This window comes from Cydia amplana, chromosome 14 (genome assembly GCF_948474715.1).
Source record: "Cydia amplana chromosome 14, ilCydAmpl1.1, whole genome shotgun sequence".
NCBI classification, from domain to species: domain Eukaryota; kingdom Metazoa; phylum Arthropoda; class Insecta; order Lepidoptera; family Tortricidae; genus Cydia; species Cydia amplana.
In genome coordinates, this window is record NC_086082.1 from 12,773,085 (window position 1) to 12,800,907 (window position 27,823).

The 27,823-nt window shown below is 37.4% G+C and overlaps 1 protein-coding gene across 2 annotated transcripts in view; it reads right to left on the bottom strand.

Annotated features, from left to right (window-relative positions):
• Nucleotides 1-412: 412 nt before the first annotated feature.
• LOC134654203 (beta-1,4-N-acetylgalactosaminyltransferase bre-4-like) overlaps nt 413-27,823 on the bottom strand; it is a 325,142-nt gene continuing 297,731 nt past the window's right edge. The window contains exons 1-9 of one of the 2 annotated variants that reach the window (XM_063509667.1): nt 11,376-11,475; nt 6,476-6,683; nt 5,857-6,206; nt 3,756-3,891; nt 2,919-3,016; nt 2,380-2,569; nt 1,764-1,886; nt 1,247-1,342; nt 413-800 (exon numbers count right to left, since the gene is read on the bottom strand). In XM_063509667.1, the coding sequence (XP_063365737.1) occupies nt 668-800; nt 1,247-1,342; nt 1,764-1,886; nt 2,380-2,569; nt 2,919-3,016; nt 3,756-3,891; nt 5,857-6,206; nt 6,476-6,654 (1,305 nt within the window). In that variant the 5' untranslated portion in view covers nt 6,655-6,683; nt 11,376-11,475 and the 3' untranslated portion in view covers nt 413-667. Of the gene's footprint in view, nt 801-1,246; nt 1,343-1,763; nt 1,887-2,379; nt 2,570-2,918; nt 3,017-3,755; nt 3,892-5,856; nt 6,207-6,475; nt 6,684-11,375; nt 11,480-27,823 lie in introns of those variants that run through there. The other variant, XM_063509666.1, reaches the window with a different exon arrangement.

Genomic DNA, 27,823 nt, shown 5'->3' on the forward strand with positions numbered 1-27,823 from the left:
ATGTTTTGCCGCCAGAGTGCAGCACTAGCGACATAAGTATACTATAGAGTAACTTATACATATTGTACCTAAAACTGTTTTTTGACAAGTTTTCACAGACAATCAAATATGTCATTGATACATCAAGGCGGTTTGTTTACGGCCGGGAAACGATAAACCGAAACTCGGCTATCTGCCTCTTTATCGGTCGAATATGCAAGAGTGATAGAGAGGTTAGATAACAAAATTTCGAATCTCTCGTTTGCGGTAGACCCTTAGATTGTGATTTATTGTGGGAGTGGCGCCCCCTACGCAGACTTTCGCGTAATTGTGAAATGCTGACTTACCATGTAATGATCATGTTACATTATGGTTAATAAATAAACTAAAACTAATATTCCCTATTGACAAATATTACAAAATGTCGATGATTTAAAACGAAATAAAAACAGATTTATATAATACACTTTACACTTAACGATATACATCAAACGCAATCATAAAATTATTCCTGGCACAACACTTAATTTGTGACTTTCATTGAACACTGTTCTGTGACTGCAGAGCAAATTACATCAAATTACAAATGCAGTAATATTCACTTAATAACATTATGGTAACTGTAATATCACAAGCGAGTCACTTGTTACCTTTCGTCGCCAAACAGGAGTTTGGCGAAGTATGTCCATCAGCTATGTTCGTCTATGTTCGCCACTATGTGCGTGTAAAGGTGGTGGTGTACCACTTCTACTAGCACGTACTCCAGGGTCGATAGACCGTCTTTCTTGAAGGTTTTGCTCGTTTGTGAGAGAAGCTGGTACCTGTAAACATGTAAAAAGATTCATACACAATAAGATCTTACATCGAATTTTATGCTCTCAAAATTTAAGATCATAGGGAAACAGATTTCCACCATTTTGGTACAGCCCAAAATTATGTCGAAACTTGTTTTGGCCGATATTATTACATATATGAGCCTACAGTACCCCAAAAAAGTGCACCGCAACAGTCTCACGCGTACGAGACAGACAATTAAATTCGTGTTTTTCTTATTAGGTTAGGGTAACATTCCATTTCTGACCGCAGCTTCACTACTGGTACTGAACGCGTCGCTGTTACTGTCAATTTCCATAGTAAAATGAACAGCAGTGCAGCTGCGGTTGGAAATGGACTGTCACCTATATTTTGTTTAACGATACCTAAACCTGACTAAGCGATTAGTTGTTGGATTGATCTAATTTAGCATGAAATTGTTGAATATATATACCTTTTTGGATTTGGATTGGATTTCTTGTGGTTCAGCATAGCGTACCGAGCTATGGACATTTTATATCTTGCGACGTGGTAGTTCATCTTCTTCAACCTGAAAGCAATAACATATACGTGTCAGAGTGGCAGAAACATCACAATCTGCATTTATGTACGAACTTGTTTATTTTAGGCAACTAACGCATGGGCTATGGAGATACCTACATAGGTTACAAACATACATACATACAATAAAAATAAGCAATCTCATAAGCTAAAAATCATGTCGGCGACACAGTTTTCAGGACTCAGCAGATTGCCACGGAACCGCCGAAATACAACACCCTTCGGCCATAAATCCTCGCTGGCGATAGTTTCCAGCAGCGGCCGCGGCACGCGCACCTATAACGCGCTGAAGTGCAGCAAAGCGAGTCTCCGAATGCTAGGCAAAGGCCTCTCCCCTGGTTCTCCATAACTCCCGATGTTCCTGCTAGTTTATGGTGTACCAGTGGATGGTAAAAAACCAAGTATGTAACCTATAGGCCATGTCATCGTCCTCGCCGCCCCAGCCCCAGTATCGGTTGGAGAAGCCGTTGACTTTCTGGAACTGCTCCAGCGTGAGGGCCGATACTCCGCCGAAAATGTCTTCGTATGGCAGTCTGAAATTGAATAAGACTTTAAATGAGATTGCCTAGAATGCTAAAAATACAGAGTGTCGCGTTCAGTACCAGGTAAATGAAAGCCAATGATAGAGGACCTTAAGAGCTACCGATTTGACCCAGTGGAAATGTATATTTTCGGAGAAATTATCGCAATTTGGCTTCATACATTGATAATCACCAGAAGGGTTACTACACTGTTACTACGTTGACTACAAATTGCGCTGGTTGAGCAAGTATTTATTTATGTATTAAAAATTCTGTGGTCCGTGGGATTTTTTATGGCTCTCGTGAATTATGTGATACTGGTCTTGTGCAGTATTATGATCGATGATAATGATGGTGATGCATGTGAAAATATTTTGGAGGATGGGTGGAATAGATGAGATGTATTTGTGTCGTTGAACTTTTTTAGACTTTTGATTATGGTGCTGGATAGCTTTCATAGTTTGCTAGCAAGGATTTAGTAACAGGATTATGAAAGCAAACTTACTTGAAGTTTAATTTATCGATGGACGCCGACATATGCCTCGGCTGCCTCGGGCAGGAGTACATGTTGCGCTGGTCGAGCGGCAGCAGGTCTATGTCGTGGAAGATGAAGCACTGCCAGCCGCCGGCCTTCTGCTTCTGGCTCTCCACGAAGCCTACGTTCATGAGCTTGGCTCTGTTGAACTCGTGTGTACCTGGAAAGGATACAAATAGGTAAATTGTTATTTTCTCGGCAATTTACCTTCATCCGAGGTTTATTTATAATCATCTGATATCATCTGAGGAAGAATAGAAAAAAAGAGAGGCAGAGGAAGACCGAGACGTGCGTTTTTGGACCAGGCTAAAGAAAAAAAAAATTGTGACGTATCGAGAGCTCAAAACAGTGGCAGTGAGAAGAACGGAATGGCAATTACTCCACCAACAAGAGCCTGGCTCTTAAGAATTATGATGATGATGATATCATCTGAGAGTAGACCAGTTTGATTTTTTTACATATTACATAATATTAAGGAGAAATTGGGGGATTTGACAGTGTTCCCTTACCTTCTTGTTCGACGATAAATATTCCATATTCTATTTGTTGTTTCATTAGAAACGGGTGCATATGATTCAGGAAAATCGCCAAATGCTGCTGGCGATCTCTGTAAAACAAATTTTGGAGTTATGCATAATCATCGATAACTTATTTAAAAACCTCCGACAAAATTAAATCAGTAGATAGATAGATCATTTATTGATAAAAATATAAAAAGATTTCCATGTTATTTTCTTATCCTATAAGTAGGTACTATTCATTATTATTAATTAGGTACACTGGTAATATCACAAATTACAATATCATGCAATGCGGATGTTTCCTCTACTTAAAATAATTTATTTAACAATTGTGTAGATGGGTAAGTGAGTCTGTGCCATCAAAACCTGGATTCCTAAGGACTAACGCGGATATATCACAATTATTCTAATGGAAAAGTGGACTCAAATCGGTTCAGCTGTTAGGGATGCCGCACTAGTATACTCGTAGTTGGCACAATAACTTGTGCGACCGATTTATGTCACATTGATCGTCTAGGTACAGTCGACTACAACGAGATGTATCCAATTTTTTACCTAACTGCATTGTAATATCACTACATAGTATAAAACAAAGTCGCTTCCCGCTGTCTGTCTGTCTGTCTGTATGCTTAGATCTTTAAAACTACGCAACGGATTTTGATGCGGTTTTTTTTAATAGATAGAGTGATTCAAGAGGAAGGTTTATGTATAATGTGTTAACCCGTGCCAAGTCGGGGCGGGTCGCTAGTTTGTAATAAAGTGAAAAAGTGGTTACATCTCTTTGTAGTCGACTGTGCCTAGTTATAGTAGTATGTATGTACAAACCTATATGGCACTATAATGGCAACTTTGTGCCGGGCGGTGCAGTTGGGCGGGGAGTACCGCCCGCCCCAGTGCACCTCGGGGTATTTTTTCTCGACCACGTCTAGCTCCATGTCCGTTTTATTTACTGGTATCGGACCTGAAATGATTGAAATATGCAATTTAATTAAATCTAATACATTCCAAAATCTGATGTCGCACCATTGACAAAGCTACAATGCCCGAAAAGAAAATCATCCGCCAATTCCATTGTCTATGGCATTTTCAATTTTCATTCCCCATTCTCCTACATGACAAAAGACACGATTATCAATGCAATTAGGAAATTAAGTTCAACTCGGTCTAAAAGGAAGGATATTGAATTTAAATAGCAGTATTAGGTAGATGTTATATATGGTAACGTTATGTCGCTTCTAATAGGCGGATTAGACTCTCGCGCGAGCCACGAGACGAGCCGCCAGCCGCGCCACGAGACGCGAGTCCACCGCTTACACTCGCGTTCGGCTTGTCATTCGGTTATAAACCTTATGCCGTGCCGTTAGTGTTTAAATTACGAGGGGCGTTCAAAATATTCTCGGTATTGATATCTTACGACCTCTTCTAAAATTTCTTTCGTTACTGGCCGCTAAGGTTTATTCATTGACATTAAAAAAAAGTATAATTCGAACCGAGATAGTCTTTTGTTTTTCTGCAATTGCTGAACAAACATGAACATCCTGTGCGAATTGACAATGTTAACTAAATTAGAACATCGATGCGTGATAAAATTCTTGACAAAACAGGGTAAAAATCAAAAAACCATAAAAGAGGAAATGGATTGTGTTTACCGTGAGTCTGCTCCTTCTTTATCTACCATTCAAAAGTGGTCAAGCGAGTTTAAACGCGGAAGGGAGAGTATTGAAGATGACCCTAGACCTGGCCGGCCTGTAGTAGCTACTTCACAAGAAAATATTGATAAAGTGGAAAAACTTATATTGGAAGATGGTCGAGTGAAGGTAAAATCTATAGCACAAGTAACCAATCTCTCTATTGGTATCGTACATGATATTATACATGACCATCTTAATATGTCAAAAGTAAGTGCAAGATGGGTTCCGCGAATGCTGACTCGGCTTCAAAAAGACATGCGTGTAGCTTGTTGTTCCGATTTTATTGACCTGTGCGGTGAAAATCCTGATGAGGTGCTGCAAAGAATAGTTACTGGAGATGAAACCTGGGTTCATCATTATGACCCAGAGAGTAAACAAGAGTCCATGCAGTGGCACATTAAGGGTTCAGCTCATCCCAAGAAGTTGAAGGTCATCCCTTCAGCTGGCAAGGTCATGGCCACGATATTTTGGGATTGTGAAGGAGTATTACTAATCGATTATAAAGAAAAAGGTGTAAATATCACAGGACAGTACTACGCTAACATTCTACGTCAATTAAAGGATGTAATTAAAGAAAAGAGGCGAGGAAAGTTAACCAAAGGTATTCTGCTTCTGCATGACAACGCCCCCGTCTATACTGCTCATATTGCCAAGGCAGCTATTGTTGAACGTGGGTTTAAAACTGTTACTCACCCACCGTATAGTCCGGACTTAGCCCCCAGCGACTTCTTTTTGCTCCCCAATCTTAAAAAGGATCTGCGTGGAAATAAATTTTCTGACGATGAAGCATTGAAGGCGGCAGTGGAGGAGCATTTTTACACGAAAGATAAAAAATATTTTTACGAGGGATTAAAAAAAATAATTGATCGATCTTTTAAGTGTATGAACATAGGGGGGGAGTATATTGAAAAATAAAAATATCAAACTTTTCGTACTTGTTTGTTTTCATTCTCATACCGAGAATATTTTGAATACCCCTCGTATATTAGCTCGACGAGCTTGCGAGCCACGAGACGAGTCGCGAGCCCACCGCTTACACTCGCGTCTCGTGGCGCGGCTCGCGGCTCGTCTCGTGGCTCGCGCGAGAGTCTAGTCCGCCTATAACGTCGGAAGTGATATATGTGTCCTTTCATCGTATTTAATTGCCTGATACCTTGGTCGCCTGTCTAATTTACTGAGGCTTTGCGCGTTGTTAACTGAAATAAGACTAAAGCAACACTCGGCAAAATTCTTACCTAAATCCGGCGGCATGCTATCGCATAACGGTAGTTCCGTCTCGTTCCTCCTAAACTCTCCTTCAGTAGTCGCAGAATTCTTTATACTGTCCATAATCTTAGATATCAGCAGCGTAGTGCTGTCTTCTAGATCTGTCCGGGTCATGTTTGACTGTGTGTTGACGGTTGCGTTGTCGGGTTTTCGTTTGGTCGTGTTCTCAGGTTTCTTTAGAGTTGCGTTCTCGGGTTTTCGTCCGATTAGGTCGAGTTTGCGTCCGGTTGACTGATTCGTGCTGTTTTGGGTTAAGTTTTTAGTGTTCTGAGTAGTTTCGGCTTGGAGAGCTTTAGGCCAAGGCGAGTGGTCGACGGATCTGGAACGAGATAAACTTCTTAGGTATTTAAGTCACAAAATTAGCATAAAAACAGGCTAGGTACCTGTTTTTTTTTATTTATTTTTTAGACGACTTGATATCATGTTTTGGGAACATAAAAATTATTGTAATAAAATATAAATTAGTTAGGTATAGTGTATAGTACTACACGCCGAGTGGTTCAAGAACCAATGATGGCAAGGCAAGAGTAAATATAATATATATTTCTCATTGGCAAGCGCTAGAACTAAGAGCAGAATTATATGTACCTGATAGTAGGTTGTGTAGCGTTGTACAGCGGCGTATACAGATACGTCCGGAGTGGTGACGCCTCCAATATGGAACCAAAAAGGTACTCCACAGCGGCAAGCGCTAGAACCAACAGGAGCAACAGACGGAGCGCCCGCGCCGCCCGGCCGCCCCTCGCGGCCCCGTTCGCTGCGTCCATCAACGCATGCGCACACGGCACGCACGCACCTGGAATAGAAAAGGTATGATTTTAAATTACGAGCATATGTTGCAGTCGTATGGTTTGTTCGGACTTAATACATTTTTGTCTGCCCCACAGGTGTATTTTTTGTTTGATGGTTTTACAGCATTTAATTATGAAACATATAAATAAGTACCTATATAAAGTTTGCTAAAAACTTTTCTACATTGAATGAAATATCTCAGACTCGTGTGTCTGGACTAGGAGATGAATTCAAACTTTTAGAATAACTTGGTTTGATATGCATCTCGTTCGTAATACTTACTCATACCTAATTAATGATTACGCCCGGAGGCACTGCGATTAAGAGTAGTTAGTGTAAAATGAATCTAAAACACTGAAAATCACACGATGACAGTTCATTTTAGATGCAAAGTTTCATAATAAGGCTTCATAATACATTCTTGTGTAACTTCTAAAAAGTTCCTTCAATTGGGCACTGTTTAAATGCAGTCAAACACGCCAAAATTCACTCAACCGTAACAGTTTGGAACACTGCAGTCCCATTTTGGAATGTGAAACTTGCAAGAAGTACGTTCCTGTCGTTCCTGTGCAAACGTAGTCAAGTTTACAATGAAGCAAGTCACACAGTAAGCGTTCAGGGCTTTCGGGGTGACGTTGCAAACGCTTAGCTAGCTTTAACGGATCGCAGACTACCAACTAGGTTTAGAAGTACCTAGGGGAGTACCCCTTATTCATAAAACCATAGAGAACTAGTTAAACTTATTATAGGTAAATGGGTTTTTATCTATGTATGGAGTGAGCTCTCTATGCTTACTTACTTCTCTACTGCTTTTCCATGATAAAAGTTAAGCAAACCTGTGTAAAATTTTGCCTCTTTTTTACAAACACAAAAGTTGAAATAACGGATAAGGACAAACAATTATCGGTTTTCATAAAACATATCTAAGAACCACCACTAGAAAACCTGCGTTTAAGTAAAAAAACCGCACCCCAATCGGTTTACCCATTCAAGAGCTACGGTACCACAGACAGACACACACACATGGCGTTCAAATTTACCTATAAGTCCTGTAACACCTCTGTTTTTGCGTCGGGGGCTAAAAATAAAAGATGAGTGTAGAAAAAACTATCAGTTAATCTCGTGGTAAAATTACACTGGTTCCCCCATGAATCCGATACGCTTGCGCTTGGGCAAGCAATGACAATACACGGTCCAATACTCAACCCCACATTTCACTCTAACGTGTTTTGGAAACATAAACATTTTACCATACGATACAGAGTCGCTTTTCCAACAACATTGTTTGTGACGCGATCTTCAGAAAGTAAACAGTGCCAGGACACCTTGTTAGACGCTCGGCTGAATAGGAAATTACTTCCCATAAACTTATGTAATTTCTCTGTTTAACTACAGTAGTTTAATATGATAAGACATAATTTATAAGATACATTGCGTACGATAAATTCGAGAGCGCGTTTGTTAAGGCTGAGCTGAGCAGACATTAAATTGTTCTTTTTAATATATTTTAACAAAAAAAGAGTAATCGATGAGTTTGATCAAAAATAAAATTACGCATGTTTAGAAGCAAGTTTCATATTTTTAGCTCTTGAGCAAACATTAATATAAATTTATAATGGTGCGTTTTAAATCTATGTTCGTGATTTTTTTTATTGAGCGAAAGTTGTTTACACAGGTTTCGAATCGATGAAGTTACTAGAGAAAGGCCTCAAGATTAATATTAATACTTTTTCTCAAACGTATGTCGTATTACGACTTTTCAAAAACTCTACTCGCTGAACCCACGGCACCTTAAGGTTGCATTGCGATTTTGACTGCATTGTCGCGCTATAATTGTTACCTGCAGCTGCTATATACCTGCATTTCGATGTATAGATAAATCTACACTGTATAGGTACCACATAGTATACAACAAAGTCGCTTCCCGCTGTCTGTACAGACAGCAGTTTTAAAGTAAGTTTAAAACTACGCAACGGATTTTGATGCGGTATTTTTTAATAGATAGAGTACTTATTCAAGAGTAATAATAACCCGTGCGAAGCCGGGGCGGGTCGCTAGTTCTATATAATCCAAAAGTTTAATTACACATCACATACTCATTTAACATTCATATATTCATCTCACATATTCTTTCCCATTTGATCACATTTCCGCGTGGCGCTTTACCTAAATGACGAACATTTGGTAGATAGACACGTAGCATGTAGAAGAAAATGGAATCATTTGCTGATATGAGATGAGAGGAAGAAAATATGTATATTGTGTTATTTCTTATGTTTCCTTGTGTTCTAAAACTCACAACAAAAACTTGTTATTTATCTGCCCGAACCTTTAACTTTTATTGTTTTGTCCACAGAAGTGACCTTTTTCTGAAATGTGTTCGACCCAAATAGGTATATTTATAATAATATTCTACTCACATCTTACACGTGTTCTGTTTCTCCTACTATATGTAACATTGCCGAGAGAGCTTCTGCGAGTAACAACCATGAGTTTGTTTACCTAACTACATTGCTTACCGCTTATCGCTCGCTTGAAACTTGAAATTCATTACTGGTTACTGGTAACTCATTTATCGCTAATTATAATACAATTTTAAAGTAGGTACTAAAGTCGCATGCATGAATTATGAGTGAATTAGTCAGATGAGGTTGAGCGCTGGGCAATAAAGTATAGTTTTCTGGATTATGGTTTAAGAACTTTATTCTCAAAAAGAATTTACAAAATTCGCTTACTTGAGAATACAATTTTTATAATATATCTTAGGACTAACGTGCAGACAAAGTCAAATAAGTAATCATAAAGTACAAAACATTAGTTTGGTTACAAAGTGGGTAGAAATACGTTACTAACCGGCTCGGATTGCTTAACTCGTGCAGTTAAGCTGCACCATATGGTGCATTCCCGACGCTTACCAAGCGCATGCGAGTTTACGCCATCAAATATAAGTGTGACTTCCGATTTAGCGCAATTATTCGGAATAGTGAGTCGCTTTATACTGGTTTACCAATCATGCGTCCGTCAACGGGTCAAAGGGAACTCGTCGCCTGACGAATTATGTGGAAAGAAAATCAAAGGTGTGTACAAAAAATCACCAATCCGAATTAGCGTGGGATCTCTATAGTTCCTACGAATGGATTGGGCTATCCCAAACCTTCGATTACGTTGAGAATCTGTGCTTAGCAGTAGGATGATAAGATAGATTTATTTATTTCTTATTGGAAATTACATGGTATTTAACAATGTCACAATGTTTCCAAATAACATGAATTGACAAAAAGATCGTCAGATTGTAAACAATAATACATTAAATTAAAAGTAAAAGTTAAATACAGTAAAATGAAATGTCAGAGAATGTCAGAGCATAATAAACATACTAAATACAATGTCAAAAAATTATCTCTTGCAGAGTATAAAGCGGTCAAAATGTATATAATGCTAGGGCACCCTAGTTAATATAATGTCAGAATAAATAATAATATTGCAAAGTCAAATTAAAATACCCAATTAACAGCTAAAAACAATAAGAGATAAAAAAAACAATAAAACATAAAAAATAACAATGTCAGATTAAATTATAATAGAAAAATATTTAATTTTCAATCGCGTTTCATGTCAGTATATTCTTTAACTGTACTTAGGAATATGCTGGTAGTGATGATGTTTAATTATTGGAAAACTCAAAATGACGCAAAGGCTTGCGTATTTACATGACCTGAATATTTACAACATTGTTGCTAATAGTACAAGCTTATATGCTTATATGCTATTAGTAGCAAGCTGTACCTTACGCGAATACATACTCAAGCTTAACAAGAAGTGGTAATACAACTTTACGTATAATTACTGGTAATACAATTATACAACTTTACGTATAACTTGAGATATAACTAGCCTTGTCCAAAGGGATTTTCCATCAGCATCTCTGGAAGCATCCGACTTTTGACTGGGTTCTATACAAACTTTCATCTCTTGAGGCCCTTGAGGGATTTCGAAAACTTTCATAAAGTTCACCTACGAGTACGTTCCAAACTTGTACCTCTCAATGCAGTACGTTATGCTTCTTAAAAGCCGTTTTGGCCATGTAGCATAGGTAGAATCAGACCAAAAAAAGTCTGTAGCGGATTTGATAGCTCACGCAGTGCAAGTGTTATTTTAAACGTCAAACTTCTATGAAATTATGACGTATAAACAACACTTGCACTGCGTGGGCTATCAAATCCGCTGCAGACTTTTTTTTTGTCCGACTCTATTAAATGTTTCTAAAGGTATCTTACGTAACCAAGGTGATTGGTAAGAAGTTGGTAAGGTTACATTCCGATTACTGCAGAAACGGGCAATGTTGCTTACACAATCCTACGTAAACCTTCTGCAAAATCAGTGTGCAATATTTCTTTGGTCCGCTGTTTGTCATAAGTACAATACTGTTTTTATTGATGGTACGCAAATTTTGCGTAAAAAATTGCGTATCATTGCGTATCATCGTATAATTACGTAGCGTGAACCAATCTAGCCGTGGGTGAAACCCTCATCTGCGAGGCCCTTTTCAATGTGTTTTCCTAAGGTAATGAAAATGTTGGCTTTGTGAGGCCTCCCTATGTGCGAGGCCGTGGGCGGAGGCCCCATTCGCCCATGCCTAGCTAAGCCACAGCTCACGAGAGTAGGTATATAGGTAAACGTATGCTGCTCTGCTTACCTTCAAGGGAGTAATGTGTAAAGATGGAGCACGATGGAAGTGTCCCATCCTTTTCAATTAAAACTAAGCCTTCTGGTATGCAGTCTTCTCTCCATAGCGGTTATCTGTAACAACGGAAAATACTTATAAGGAAAACCAAAAAACATCTATCATATATTTAAGCATGTGGTAACGTTTTGCGAAAGTTTATTGGTAGCCCAAATTTGGGTTTTTATAGGTACATACTAAGTACTCCTCACTCGTGTGAATGCCTAAAGTAAATACAAAATACAACCCTTAAACTATTTACAATAAAAAAAAATATAGCGCTATATTAAGCTTTTTAATTTAAACATTTCACGTTAAATTTTACCCACATCCTGCACATAGATTTGAAAATATATAGTGAAAGATAATAAAATAACGAAAGACAGTTTTTTCGCAAAAATAAAAACCATTTCATCAAAAGCCCCGCAATTATACAAAGTGCGACCCAAGTCTTCGGACGAGCGTGTCAAAAGATTCCAAAGAAAAGAAGGGCCCCGGCCTTTGACACCACCTGCACGGGATAGCCGCAAAATCTAAACGACTTTATAAACACTCAACTTTTTACCGTGTCACCTTAATATTTATTATCCTTGTTTACGTTATAACGCGAAAGCACTTAACCTTATTTACTGTCGCGTTATTTATACCGTCTGAGATGTATTTTTAATTTTTTTGTTCACAATTTCGCTGGATGAGCTACAAGTATTAATGATTAAACTTTAACTATATTTATATACCTTTTAATTGCATTTATTGTTTTAGACAGCAGATTGAATTAACAGGTTGATTAATAAGATAAAGTTGAATTACGGACAAAGGTAGCTGAAAGCTGGGATAAATTTAATTTGCTATTAGATTAACGCGCGGCCCGTACCGGAGGTTGGAATTGTAATGCGTTTTGAAAGCGTGCATTTAATTTATTATTAAATCCAAATATAATAGTAGTATTGTGACATTAAAGCAAATTGTTACTATTATTACTATGATGATGTGAATCCTTCCAATACGAACGTTCCATAAGACCATCTTCGGTCGTATCCTCCCTCCCCCTTTTCTCCTCTATATCATTGTTTCTCTGAGTAAATACGCATCCATATCGTGAGTCCTGAGCGCCTAGCCAAGATGCCAATCGTTCCCGCCATAGCTAACGAAACGGCAATTGTCTCTCTATCACTCTAACAACACACAGACAAGAGAGAAAGAAATTAGCCTTTCGTTTCATTGGCATCTTGGCTTAGGCCCCTTGGCCTGTCAATTGGCTTGGCAATTGTAACGAATCCGTCACGTCGGCGTACAGTCATTCGAGTAATTACGAACGGTTAGCGAGAGTTTGTTTTTAGAATTTCACGGAGTCAGCATCATATCAATAGTAACGTATAGACCAGCGGTTCTCAATCTTTTTTTTTTGACGGAACCCTTTTGGAAAGCGAAATACTTGATGGAACCCTACAATACGGTGGCGGCATAGTAAAATTTTTCGAGGCGACTAAAGCATAGTGTTCTAAATTCTTGCGGAACCCCTGCAGGGGTGTCGCGGAACCCTAGGGTTCCGCAGAACACAGAGTATGGCTGGTATAGACTATATGCGTCAAAAGTTTCTACCACTCTCTAATAGCTTAACATAAATATATATGCAGAACAATTAGAATTATTACATATGGCCCATATGGGAGATACTTTTGAACGCAAAGAGTAGATATAGGTTTCACTAATATAATTTACGCAATCAAATATTAATTTTGAATTCAATACTTCCAATAGTTCCAATGACTTCCAACTAGATAAAACATTTTATAAAAATATTTTGGTTTGTAATTATCATAAGTTCATAAATTAATTACGTATTGCATACCCGAAATGGGTAACTTTTGAAACCAATAAATTGTAAGGATTACCATCTACAAATGTACACAGCACGGCAATAAATCATTCTTATTCTTATGAAACTTGACATCATTCCGATTTTCATCACGTTTTTTATTTTTGTCAGGCCACCTTGTACATTCCCCTTCTTAAAAGCCGGATAGAGGATCCGAAGTTTCATAATCATATGGTTCGCCGAGCTAAACGCTCGCGTACCCTCAGCAGTACAATAAAATCGCTAGCTGCAGTCAGTGCTAGTTGCATTGTCACCCCGATTATTGCCGAATTTGCACTGTGCACTGCAGTGGAATTTAATTCACATGGGCCAGCTGTAATTAGCAATTATGGACGTGATATTGATTAATGATTTATTGACTTTATAATGAGTTTGTGATGATAGACGCTTAAGAATCACACTAACCCATTAGCACCCATTGTATACTTGGGTAGAGTCTGTGCGGAAAGAGAAGATTCGTAGAATGTATGGGCTCCCCTACATTTCACGACTCTTCTCTTTCCGCACAGGTTCTACACCTGGGTTACGGTGTTAGATTCGATTTTCTACTATATCTGTACCTAAAAGTACTTATTAAAAAAATGGTAGGTTCCATAAAGTGGGTGTAGGCGCTAATTGGCTAACTTAACCGCCACTATACAATAGAAGTTAAGGTATCTGCCCACTACACCGTATCATACCATGACCGTGCTATGAACGTATCAGGCACGGAATGTAACGCGACACGGACTACTATGCCCACTACACCGTGTCTACATCGTTTCATATCCGTGCATAACGGGTTTAGTGCCCGTAGTAACTGCGTATCATACCCATAGCATCCGCATATAATCCCTGTAGCATCCGCGTTTCATGCCCTTAGTACCCGCGTTTTATTCGCGAGAGCCAGACTCATCAGAAAGAGCGAGCGAATGGTTATCATACTGGCAAGAGCGAGCAACAGATACGGCAACCCGTTTATAACGGGCTTAGAACGGTCACCATACGCGGTTGTAACCCGTATGCTCACCGTTTCGCCGCCTGCACGCACCGTTCTGTCAACGTTGCGTGCCATGCACGGAGCGTTTCGGCACCGGCAAAATATCCTCGCCGACAATTTTTGACGGTCCGTGTATGGCACGCTACGGGTATGGTCGGTGACGGAACGGGCTAGTGGGCAGAGACCTTTAAGCTCTCAATTTAAATCGACATGCTTTGGGCCAGCCTGTATAAATACAATGGGCATTCATTAAAATATTTCTTTTAAATATTTGAATATAAGAGTTTTCCATTATTTGAACATGTCCTGTTTGCTTTACATTAAGGGCATGTGGGGGTAAGGCAAACAGTTTATTTTACTCGGGGCAAGAGTAACAGTAACTGTATAGGTATGAGTACAGACAAAAAGCAGATGGCCGGCGCGAACACAGGCCGGAACAAAAGGATCGATAAGATATTATAACAATAAAATGCTTGGAGGACCAGAAAAATACAGAAAGGGTTGACCGGACAGGGTTGACATGTGAAGGAAAAATAATCTATATTTTTTTGGGATTTTGTCGGAGTTCGCAAATAGCGGGGAGGCGTATTTTGATTGTAATAACTGGTTACATAACAGGTACAGGGTCTTCAAATAGAAACGTTACTTTTGACACTGACAGATCATCCATAACAAACCCATATCAAATTCTTAACCTGTTGTTCCAATCAATATACGTCACTAAGATTTTTCAATACATATTCATTGTACAGTTACCATCATATGTATTGGAGCGGCCACAAGTAGGTAAGTATCTGAACAAAGCTCTTATTATTATATTTGATTTAATAAGGGGTGGTGTATTTCTGGGTAGGCACGCATTAATTAAACTGGTTCAATATGGCCTACTTTTTCACCTCGCCGCTCTTTAGCAATAAAACAAGACCGAAGTGATCCCATAAGTGTTCCGTGAACAAAGTTTTGTACGGAACACTAAAAATAGTAAACACGTGACAACCCTACCACAGGGCAGGGGTCCTAATGCTTCCGGGCGTGCCCACATTTATCAGTATTAAATAAATAGAAGTGTATTTTTTCCCCATTTCCTTATATGAATGGATTTTCCAACCTGTTCAAACATGTGAGGAGATTAGTCGAGAAAAAAAGGATAGAGCTGTTCGCGCTTTGATTTATGAAGGCAGTTTGCAATTGAGTTTCGGTAAACTTTTCGATTTAGGATTAACATTTGTGTTTTTAAGTGAAACTTTGGGCGGCGAGTCGATAATAGATAAGAAAGTTTATGAGACTTAGGGGGAAATTTTTGAGAAAACGTAAGGTTTAAATACGACATTATATTAAGACTGGAGTAATGTAATGTAATTATCTATTATTGCTAAGTTCCAAGTAATTATAACAATAAGTATATTATGTAATCAAATCCTAGAATTACGAATGGTTCCTCACGACGTTTTGTTTTAGCGAATAACTGGTGTGAAATATCATTAGCTTCGAGAAATATAAATATAATAAACAAATAAATATGATTGGCCATCCCACTATACCAAATCCTTACACAAAAAAAAACCGACCAAGTGCGAGTCGGACTCGCGCACGGAGGGTTCCGCACCATCAACAAAAAATAGAGCAAACAAATCGTGTTTGTTGTATGGGAGCCCCCCTTAAATATTTATTTTATTTTATTTTTAGTATTTGTTGTTATAGCGGCAACAGAGATACATCATATGTGAAAATTTCAACTGTCTATATAGCTATCGCGGTTCATGGCATACAGCCTGGTGACAGACGGACGGACGGACAGCGAAGTCTTAGTAATAAGGTCCCGTTTTTTACCCTTTGGGTACGGAACCCTAAAAACGAAGTCCACAGTAAGCTTAAGAAAGCATGTGTTCAGAGAGACAACGATATATTATATACGTACCTAATATACAAATACTTAAAAACATTGCATGAAAACACCCATGGACAAATATCTGTGCTCATCACACAAATAAAGTCTCTTACCGGGATTCGAACCCACGACCAGGGGCTTCATAGGCAGGGTCACTACCGTCTAGGCCAGACCGGTCGTCATTAATATTATAATTATTACATATAAATCGGGATTCGAACCAAAGAGCTCCGATATGAAAGTCTTGCACTAAAATAACTCGGCCGCCGCCATCTGTGCTTAGCAATAAGTAAGTATATACCTACCAAAAACCTTTTACGAGAAACTTCCGAACATAGAGAAAAAAATACATAGATTGCTCACTCCATACATCAGTTTTGGTACCAAAAGCACCGACCGGAAAGTCTTATGCTCAACAACATAAGACTTTCCGGTCGGTGTTACATCTATTGTCAAGTAGCAGTACTGATAGTTCCGCTACTCGGTGCTAGATGTAGACACTGAAATTAATAGTCTTTTTGGTACCAAAACTGATGTATGGACTGTATGGAGTGAGCACTCTTGTTTTACTATATTTCTCTATGGCGATAAGTAGGTAGGTATGTAACAAAAACCTTTTACGAGAAACTTCCGAAGTGCTCAGCAAACCGTGGGTCGCTCTACACAAATATACGTAAAATCACAAGTAATGCAGAGACAAGTTAATATTAAAGACGAACACCCTTATTCATGAAACTTTACAAGCCTTTAGTTCACTCATGTTGTATCTCTTTCTTTGAAATACATTATAGCCTACACTTTACAAGCCTTTAGTTCACTCATGTTTTATCTCTTTCTTTGAAATACATTATAGCCTACACTATACAAGCCTTTAGTTCACTCATGTTTTAACTCTTTCTTTGAAATACATCATAGCCTACACTTTACAAGCCTTTAGTTCACTCATGTTTTATCTCTTTCTTTGAAATACATATGGCGTATACATACTTTCAAATACATATGTACGTAAATGTATTATGCCTCTTTAGTATGCCATTTGATAAGTATTTACTCAATTTAACTTAAAAGGATTTGAAATAAAACTATTAAAACGGATAATCCGTTTCAATACTTTTAATAATAAATCTAATCGCGTATATTGAATTTATTCTACATCCCGACGTTTCGAACCCTTTACAGCGTTCGTTAAACGGATTTAAAAATTGATTTTGATTACCTAAGTAATCATTTTTACACCAAAAGTTGTGAAATTATCTAAATTTCAAAGTAGGTACATGCATGTCCAAAAAAAATTAAAAAGTTAGTCTTTATTATCCTTTTATCAATGAAACGAAGTACTTACCTACTTACAGCCTACTTATCAAATACATATAGAACAACATGGTGAATGGAAAACTTGTAACGGGATAAGCGTGTTGGTGTTGTGGTTAGTGGCGACAAAGTTTAAACTCGATAAGTTGGCTGTATACTTATACTCTTATCTTAATCTTCTAATCATGTTAAAGTGACTGAATTTAATTTAATAATATCAAGTTTGGACCTTTAGGTATATAGTGTTTGCGTCATTGTTTTTTATTTTTTTATACTTACCACAAAATTTTATTTTTAATAAAAAACTTAAGACTGATAATAAGTAGGTATGTGTATAAGAAAAGCATCGTAATTTAAGTTTATCAACATACGTAGGAACCTACCTGCCCCCTTATGCCATTAAAATCTGGCTTCTGCTAATTTGTTTAGGTAAATGAAAAAGTTATGTCACGAAAATATATTTATTAATGCGAAAACCCAAGTCCCAAGTCGGGTACAAGCTATACAAACTTGTAGTTATTGATAAGTACTAAAAAGATCAAGATCACAATCAAGATCAGGGGGCCTAGCCAACATAGCAATCGTACATCGACAAATCCCACACAAATAGGAGAAATGTATCGGGATGACAAATGTGACGAAGACTATTCTATTTCCATACATTAACTTATGTTTCGATTGGTGTTTTCTATCTAGGTACGATTGTAATCTTGTACCCCTAGTAGAATCGTAAAAAGATAAAATGTGCATCAGTGTGCTAGAGTCCTTATATCACAAATGAAATAACGAATGGCGGCGTAACGAACCAAATTAAATATTTCCACAGTGTTATGTTCGAAGTACTTTATTAAAATATTTAGTACCGATAGCGCTCCGAGAGTTTCAAAGGAACTCTTAATTGAAATTAGGGTTTGCAATCCAGATCCGAAATGTATGAAATTATCCGGATCTGGATCCGGATCCGCGGCTATTCCCATACATTTCGGATCTGTCGTGCAAACCCTAATTGAAATGTTTAGGTATGAATTGTACCTATTGTTCAAACTGTGCCCATCATAAGAGTTAAAATATATTTCAAAAATAATTAACATGGAAACTTTTGCGAATAATAATTCTTAAGTAGGTATCTGGCAATGTGTTGATAATATAATAAACTAATATACCTATTGGCATATGTACTTTAGTACCTCTTCAACTTAAATAAAGCTCACACATCTGTCTAAGCCAGCGGTCGGCAACCTTTTAGCAGCCAAGGGCCACATAGTAGTTCACGAAGTTGACGCGGGCCGCACTTTGTTAATATTTATGACTAAACTAGACAGTCGTTTGTCAATATTACATACAAAATAGCCAGGGAGGCTCGCGGGCCGCAAGTGACAGGTTCACGGGCCGCGGGTTGCCGACCGCTGGTCTAAGCAAACGCAAAACCTCAAATTATTCAACCAATAATCGCACTTTTATATTTTAAGCAATAAAAGCCAAAATATTTTCGTCAAAGAATACGAAGCACTTTACTTACAGAAATATGTTGCTAATCTTATCATTGATAAACGAAAAGTACCTACTTTAACCGCTAGCGGCTCACCATACAAGAAACTATACTAACAGTCAAATTGGATTCAAAATCGAACGAAACAACACAAAAGGAACTCTAAAATCCATTTAACATTAATTTAATTGGAGGTATTAATTTGTACTAGTAATAAAGACTTGGGACGTAGGTTAATCAGTGGTGCGTAAAAGAGAGTCAAATCTTCTACTACAGTGGGGGTGAGGGACTTACACCCTCTGTTCACTAGACTCGACGAGTCGTATTTCACTGGGCCTCTACGGACCTCTTACAAATTCAGGCTCTTACGGCCTTTCAACTTCCGCCTCACAGGGCGTCACTATTGGGATTCCAATACCCAAACCGCTTAAGCGGTGCCTTTTTCCACAATGAGCCATACCCTAATGTCTGCATTGGGAACCTCAGTGGATAGATTTAGAGTAGATCTATCCTGGTACTACCTCCCTGTGTAGAAACGGACTCCCCGCTCATCGATTCCTCGCGAACGTATATATGCCAAGCGCTTAAAAAACTTCAAAAGTGCGATCTAGGACACATGCTATTATCACCCATAAGTAAGCTTATAACTATATCTTAAAGTATGCAAATCACTTTAACCACAGCATTAGTAGTGAATAGAATTGTTAAAAGTGCAATTTAATGCGTTTAATCGTCGATTTTATTACTAGAAAGAAATAGCGAGATACGCGAATCGAGGCGTGTGACAGAAATAGCATCACACGAGATAACGTCGCGGCGCTGTAGCGCCATCTGTTGACAATTATGCGCGACTTCGATGCTGATAATAATACTCGTTAGTGACTGGACAATACAAAGACTGCTTTATTAAAATGCGGAATTTGTTTCCAATATTTATTGAAAATCGTTGAAGAGTTATAACTGTATTTATATCAGTGATATCCATATATTAAATGTAAATTAATTCACTAACTCGTATTTACTAAATCACGAGGAAAACGATAAATCATGTCTAATTAGTACTAAGTATATATGTTTCAAATACAAGGAAAATAACCATAAGTAAGTACATAACATACCTACATTATTACTTATGCGAAGTCTGGTACATAATATACTTAAATAAGTTTAGTTTTATAGATTGGTTAGTTTATTTAATTTTAATTTAATTTAAGTAGTTACATTTAGTAACTGTTTATTACGACTTTAAGAGTCACATGATCCCAACGTGTTATGCTTCCAAACTTACATGAAATATTTAACCTATGTCTGGTGTTTACTAGTTTTCGTAGCTAGAAGTTGTAAAACAAAGAAATTTGAGCAAGTCGAAGTTTTACATAGGTACTTAAAATCTCGCTCGCTTAAATTAGTAGTCGCTCTATTTTTGTTGTATAACAATTTTAGCAACAAAGACTAGTGCCCGACATATATATCTACTCATATGTTAAGTAAATGTTCGTGTCAATTTTCATGTGCCTAATTTATATGTAAACTAATACGAATTTCACTCATATTTAAACTAAAACGCAACTTTATCGTTTATAATTTAAGCTAGTTTTTATTGTTTTGGTCCGTTTAAATACATTTAATTAAATAACAAAAATATACATATTGTTATATTAAAGTGTAAGTACAAACCAGTTGAACCAGTTTCGGACCTTTGCATCGCAAAAATGAGGGTCATGTTGTAACTATTTCCTCGGACCTTCCCTGACCCTCGATTACGTAATACGATGACCAGAGTGCTATTTGAGTTGTTTTCGGATAGGTCGTGACACCACACTATTGTATGTAGTGAGTGCTGCATGACTCACCATTCGCGTTTACGCATAATAAATTACAAGTTAAGTTTTTATTTGACATCTTAAGAATAAAATTTTGCGGATTTCGCCTTTTAAAACATTAGTTAAATGAAAAATAAATATTATAGATTTCTTTATAATATCGACCTAGTCCCACTCCCACTGTAACCTAAATAAGGCTTGTGTTGTTGATACTAAACGGCGATATACCTATATGTAGGTATAATATAATGTTTCCTATGTAGGTAATATATGTTTACTCGTGTCGGAGGCCAAGACCAATTTTGCGTCGCTGCGCCATTTAGTAGTAGAAGTAGTAATGTATATACTTATTATTATTATTCAGAGCCCACTGTGTCCCACTGCTGAGCAAAGGCCTCCCCCCTCTTCCTCCACTCGTCTCTATTTAGTGCAATATCTGCCAAATAGCCTCTTTCCAGGCGCGACAGGAGAAAGAAGTCCAAAGACGCACCGAAAACGCCTGGAAGAGTTATTGGTCAATGAAACACCAGTGATGAAGGGAGACCTACCTCCATCACTCAAGCGTAGGCTCATGGACATGTGCGTACTCCCAGTTCTCACCTACGGTGCTCAGACCTGGTCTTTGACGGAAGCTCAGAAGTCCAAACTCGGGGATTGCCAGAGAGCTATGGAGCGCAGCATATTAGGTGTAAAATTAAGGGATCGAGTCCGAAACACCACGCTGCGCTCTAAGACTCGAATAATGGACGTAGCTCAGAAAGCGGCTAAGTTAAAATGGGACTGGGCTGGTCATGTCTGCCGAATGCCGGACGACTTGTGGGCCAAGTTGACCACAGAGTGGGAGCCCCACGAGTCTAACCGGGGAGCCGGCAGGCCTCGTCGGCGATGGCGAGATAACTTGGACTCCTTCTTGAGAGGCTGGCCAGATATTGCACTAAATAGAGTAATGTACTTACCCATACTTATATGCAGGCCTCGGAGTATTTTTAGCACGGTAAGACTAAGGAGGGCTATGGAGTCTTTGTTAACATTAAAATTAAATTCATACTCATACTCATCCTCATTAATTAAGTTCGTCCGAATCGTTTTATAAATACTTAGACTACTTATATGTAATTAATTCTGTTTACATATATTTAATTAAATGTTATATTATAAAAAAGTAATAATATGTATATGTGTATGTTAATATTATTATATTACCCATATTGCAGTGTCATCGCTCCAATATTTTATTTAAGTACTTAACGTACCTACATACTATAATTACTGTTAAGATAAGGAACTATACGTTGTCACTGGCCGCTTTAGATAATGCACTTAATGACATCATATGTCATGTATCAACATATTAAGACGTATGATTTGTTACTTCAATATATTCATTTAAGGCAAATTTCGGAATAAATTGCTGATTTCATTATGACGGATCCACAAATATCTGAAATTTTGCACTGGATTGAACCGTACAAAGATCTTATATACGATCACGAAAAATGTGTAGTAATGTGTGTGTCTTGTGACGTACATCTCACGCAATTAAGACACACTTTTATATTAAAGCATGTCAACAGCATTCTACACAATACAAAATCTCGCCAACGTTCTTCGTTTATACAGCGCTGGATAGAACCCTATGAAGAGTTAGAGTATAATACCGATCAAGCAGTTATATACTGCACTGTGTGTGAAAGTTCTATAACTAGATTGAAAAAGGACAACGTTCTGAAACATGTTAATTCTGACAAGCACCAAAAGAAATGTGGAGCTATAAGCGACTTCTATATTGATCTCTGCTTGTTCCTGGTTACCTGCAACATTCCTTGGAACAGACTTAATCATCCCGAATTCCGAAAATTCATGGAAAAATATTGCTGCCCAATAACGAATAAAAGACTTCCACACGAATCAACTTTGAGAAAATTTTATCTCCAAAAAATGTACAACCCAGTTATGGACAAAATAAGGAACTCATTTAAAGATTGTTACCTGTGGCTTTCCGTGGACGAAACAGTAGATGTTATTGGTAATTGCGTTGTCAATGTTATAGTAAAGTCATTACAAGGATCCTCGTGTCGACCCTTCTTACTATCATGTAAGGTATTAGAAAAAGTCAATGGAAACTCGATCGCTGAAGTGGTAGAAAATAGTCTTATGTTTTTGTGGCAAGGTAATTTCGAAGGTAACATTGGCAAATTTTTAATATTTTGCACGGACAGCGCTGCATATATGCTTCTCGCAGGCAAAATTTTAAAACGGAAATTTATCAACATGAAACATGTTACTTGTTTAGCGCATGCCCTAAATCGTGTTGCTGAACAAATAAGATCAGAACATGAAGGAGTCAACGCCTTAATATCAAATGTAAAAAAGATATTTCTGAAATCGCCACAGAGAACACGAATATTTAAGACGATGGCCCCTGATGTGCCCCTACCGCCGCGGCCTGTAATAACCAGATGGGGGACATGGTTGAATGCTGCATTTTACTACGCGGATCATTATGAGCAAATAAAAAGTATTATTTTTGAATTTTCAAGAAAAGAAGCCATCTCTATAGCAAACGCCCAAACCGCATTGATGGATATGAACATGCCAAATGAGCTTAGTTTTATTAAAGACAATTATCAGGTTATTGTTGAATCTATTACAAAATTACAGTGTACAAATATTCCATTAAAGCAAGCGTTTCAAGTAATAGACGACATTACACAATTTTTTACATGTTTCGGCCCTGACACGATTAGAGATAAATTTGTAAAAGTTCTCCAAAGGAACCCAGATATTAATGAAATACGAACGATGGCAAGCTCACAACAATTTGAGGAAGTTCTAAAACATGCTACTTTAACTTCAGTCGATGTGGAAAGATCTTTTTCGTGTCATAAGTGGATTTTTGACCAACATAGAACATGTTTCACTCCAGAGAACATGGAAAAAGTCTCAATTATTTACACATTTTACAACTGGACTGATGAAATAAACAACGTACACGTACCATGTGAAGATTTTGAAGAACTCATTCCTATAGCTACGTGTTCTATGGATATTGATTGTTAATTCTATGGGGTTGTTTACCTTCATATTATTTGTTACTCGTCAATGAAGATGGTGGTGTATTTTTTATAGCTATTATTTATTTTATGAACTAAAGGCCGTAGCAAGATAAGGGAAGAAGATATGCCCTTTTGGAATTCAACGCTGTTTTTTTTTCTATAATTACTTACATTTAGTAGTACAATTGTGCAAAGTTTTGTCAAAAAAAAACATGTGGTTCAGCTGGAAAAAAATAAAATCCGAAATATTAAAAAAGTATATTTCTCTAAAAGTATTGAACTTTATCATATTATCTTTATTTCATTTTAGTCAACTTAAAAGTAAGTATTTTCTCAGAAAGTATTGAGTCTCTATCTTTATCATTTCTGTAAAAAAACACGTAAGTCAAAATTTCTAAATTTTTTTTTTTTTTAGTTTCGAAGGCGTGACCACTCTAAATGACATTGCTATAAAAACTCTATTTAATGGTATGTCAGTCATATTAGTTTCACAGCTAAAATCGAAAAGCAACAGTGTCAAAATTAAAAAAATATGTTGGTTGGATTTTGTTACATTTTGCTCTTAAACCATTCTAACACCGGTAAAGAACTTTATGCATAAATCCTCTTTAAAACAAAATAAAAAACAAGTATTTTGACGATAAAGCGATTCGATTTTGTTTTTATTGTAATATATGTCATTGTTAGCTCTTGCATTGCACCTTTGAATCTTAAGTAATTAAGTAATAAAAATGCTGTCCAAGAAGTACGCGATTAAAAAACTGTTCTCGAAAAATCCACAATCATTGTACCATATTGCAATGGTGAAAGTTATTGGTCTTATAAGAGAGGCATACGATTTTTTCGAAAATGATTATCCAGTTTTGGATCAAGTAAAGTTATTATAATGTTATTGTAGCGTTTCCGTGTCAGCGTGATTATTTACACTCAGTTTATATTGTTTTAATTTATTTTAGATAGAAAATATGCGGTCCACGTTTTACTGTTTGAAACTTCCTCATACAATCTACGTTGACATGTTCTTCAAAGGACTACCTCGTGAGGCTATATCTCTTAAAGATGAAGGGATGAAATCAACTGGATATTGTGAAGATTGCTGCCGTCACTATTGGTGTCTTGTAAATGATGCCCATGAATGCGACTTACGACGTTTATACTGCCCATTATGTGTGAACGAACTGTTTTGTAGACGTAAGGAAGAGTAACGCATAACTATTCTAAAATATTGTAGCTCTATATCAACCTTAATGAATAATAAACAGTTTTAATATCTATGGAATATCGTTTTAATATGTCGAATACGTATTACCAATGTTTATAATCATAGGTTGCATGTCTTAAGTACTTTTTTAAGTGATAGGCCACTTATGATTAAACCTCTTTACCTAAATATGTGTATGAGTAAATCAGATGTCACATTATGTCATGAATATATAGTTACGTATTTCGTTATTGTGATGATCGCTGATATTTATTAGGTCTAGAGCTGTACATAATTTACTTGTACTTAATTAATGAGGATGAGTATGAGTATGAACTTAATTTTAATGTTAACAAAGACTCCATAGCTCTCCTTAGTCTTACCGTGCTAAAAAAACTCCGAGGCCTGCTTATATGTATAGCATTCTAAGCTTACTTATTTATCTGTGCTGTTAGTAGGTACATACATAGTTAACATAGTGGATTTGAAATCGACCAGCTTTCCCGATTAAATTAACTGATAAAGTTTGACCAGAACGCACTAGCATATATATGGATATAGCGGTCCGGGGTTCGTATTTACTCGGACGAAGTTGGATTTGTGTTTGTTCTTGTCATTTAAATATGTAGGTACTTAGTGACTGTGTGAGTATCCGAGTTGGTAATAAAGCCACTCCGTGTAAATTAATAGATGCGTGCGTATTTGAAAATCTATACCTATATATGTGTGGATATGAACACCCAGCTGCAAAAGTGTATCTATTAATAATGTGGCCATTCAATTTAGCAGCTCGCTGCACATACTAGGAGGGTCTCACTTCCTAGGATTTTTTTAGGTAAATAAAAATCCGAGGTACTAAGAACTTCCTTTTATTAGGGTTCCGTAGCCAAATGGCAAAAAACGGAACCCTTATAGATTCGTCATGTCTGTCTGTCTGTCTGTCTGTCTGTCCGTCTGTCCGTCTGTCCGTCAGTCTGTCCGTTCGTATGTCACAGCCACTTTTCTCCGAAACTATAAGAACTATACTGTTGAAACTTGGTAAGTAGATGTATTCTGTGAACCGCATTAAGATTTTCACACAAAAATAGAAAAAAAACAATAAATTTTTGGGGTTCCCCATACTTCGAACTGAAACTCAAAATTTTTTTTTCATCAAACCCATACGTGTGGGGTATCTATGGATAGCTCTTCAAAAATGATATTGAGGTTTCTAATATCATTTTTTTCTAAACTGAATAGTTTGCGCGAGAGACACTTCCAAAGTGGTAAAATGTGTGTCCCCCCCCCCCTGTAACTTCTAAAATAAGAGAATGATAAAACTAAAAAAAAAAATATATGATGTACATTACCATGTAAACTTCCACCGAAAATTGGTTTGAACGAGATCTAGTAAGTAGTTTTTTTTAATACGTCATAAATCGCCTAAATACGGAACCCTTCATGGGCGAGTCCGACTCGCACTTGGCCGCTTTTTAAAGTCAGATAATGAACGATCAGACGCTGATCAAACAATACATCATCATCATCATCTTCCTCGCGTTGTCCCGGCATTTTGCCACGGCTCATGGGAGCCTGGGGTCCGCTTGGCAACTAATCCCAGGAATTGGCGTGGGCACTAGTTTTTACGAAAGCGACTGCCATCTGACCTTCCAACCCAGAGGGTAAACTAAGCCCGTATTGGGATTAGTCCGGTTTCCTCACGATGTTTTCCTTCACCGAAAAGCGACTGGTAAATATCAAATGATATTTCGTACATAAGTTCCGAAAAACTCATTGGTACGAGCCGGGGTTTGAGCCGGGTATCAAACAATACATATGTACTATTAAGTACGTAACGTACACGTATTACTCAAAATAATAGTATGGCTAATACCTAATTGAGTTATATAATACCTGTGGATTGATATAATATAGATAGTATACTGTTTATTAAACAACTCAGTAGAAGATATCTACAGCTTTAGGACAATTGGATCTTGATGATTGCCAGCTTATGTATCATATTTATATACAATTGTTCGCCTATATGTAGTAACTTTCAGCTTTCTATTCAGAGTAAAAATTTAATAAGACTTCCAATAACACGTTTACAATAACATTGTAATGTTATAATTAAACAAGCATAAGCTCAGCAAAGGGGCCCGAAAGCCCTTCAACCACAAACATGATCACTCTGTACTAGTTTAACCGCAAACAGTTTTCCTTTGATCCTACTAGTTTCAGACGCCATATACAGCATATATTGCAGGAGTATGGTTTCTCGAACACTAGCTATCAGGGAATCTATGAATTCTAGTGAGACCGTGAGTGAGATCACAGATGCTTACGCTTAGGCAAAGGTAATTATTATTTTTGGACATAGTTTTTATTTTTATTATTGTTAAATCTAACTGCCTTAGTTTAACACATTAACTGCCAGCGACTTGCTAAGGGAGTTCACTATTCGTAGGCGGTTTTCGCTACATACGGTTTTTCCCGTGTTATCGGCTACGCTCGTAGCGCGTAGCTTGCGCTGGCACTGAATGTGTTAAGGGTAACATTCCATTTCTGACCGCAGCTGCACTACTGGTACTGAACGCGTCGGTGTTACTGTCAATTTCCATAGTAAAATGAACAGTAGTGCAGCTGCGGTTGGAAACCTTAAGTTACGTCGTAGAAATTGTATTTATTTGACCATTGTACCTGATATTTTACTTAGTATTAATTGTTTTGTTTTTTTTTCTGTTTGAGTTAGGTATGTGTGTATTATTATTTCTGATCTGTGTATTGTTATGATCTCTGTGTTTTTAAAAATT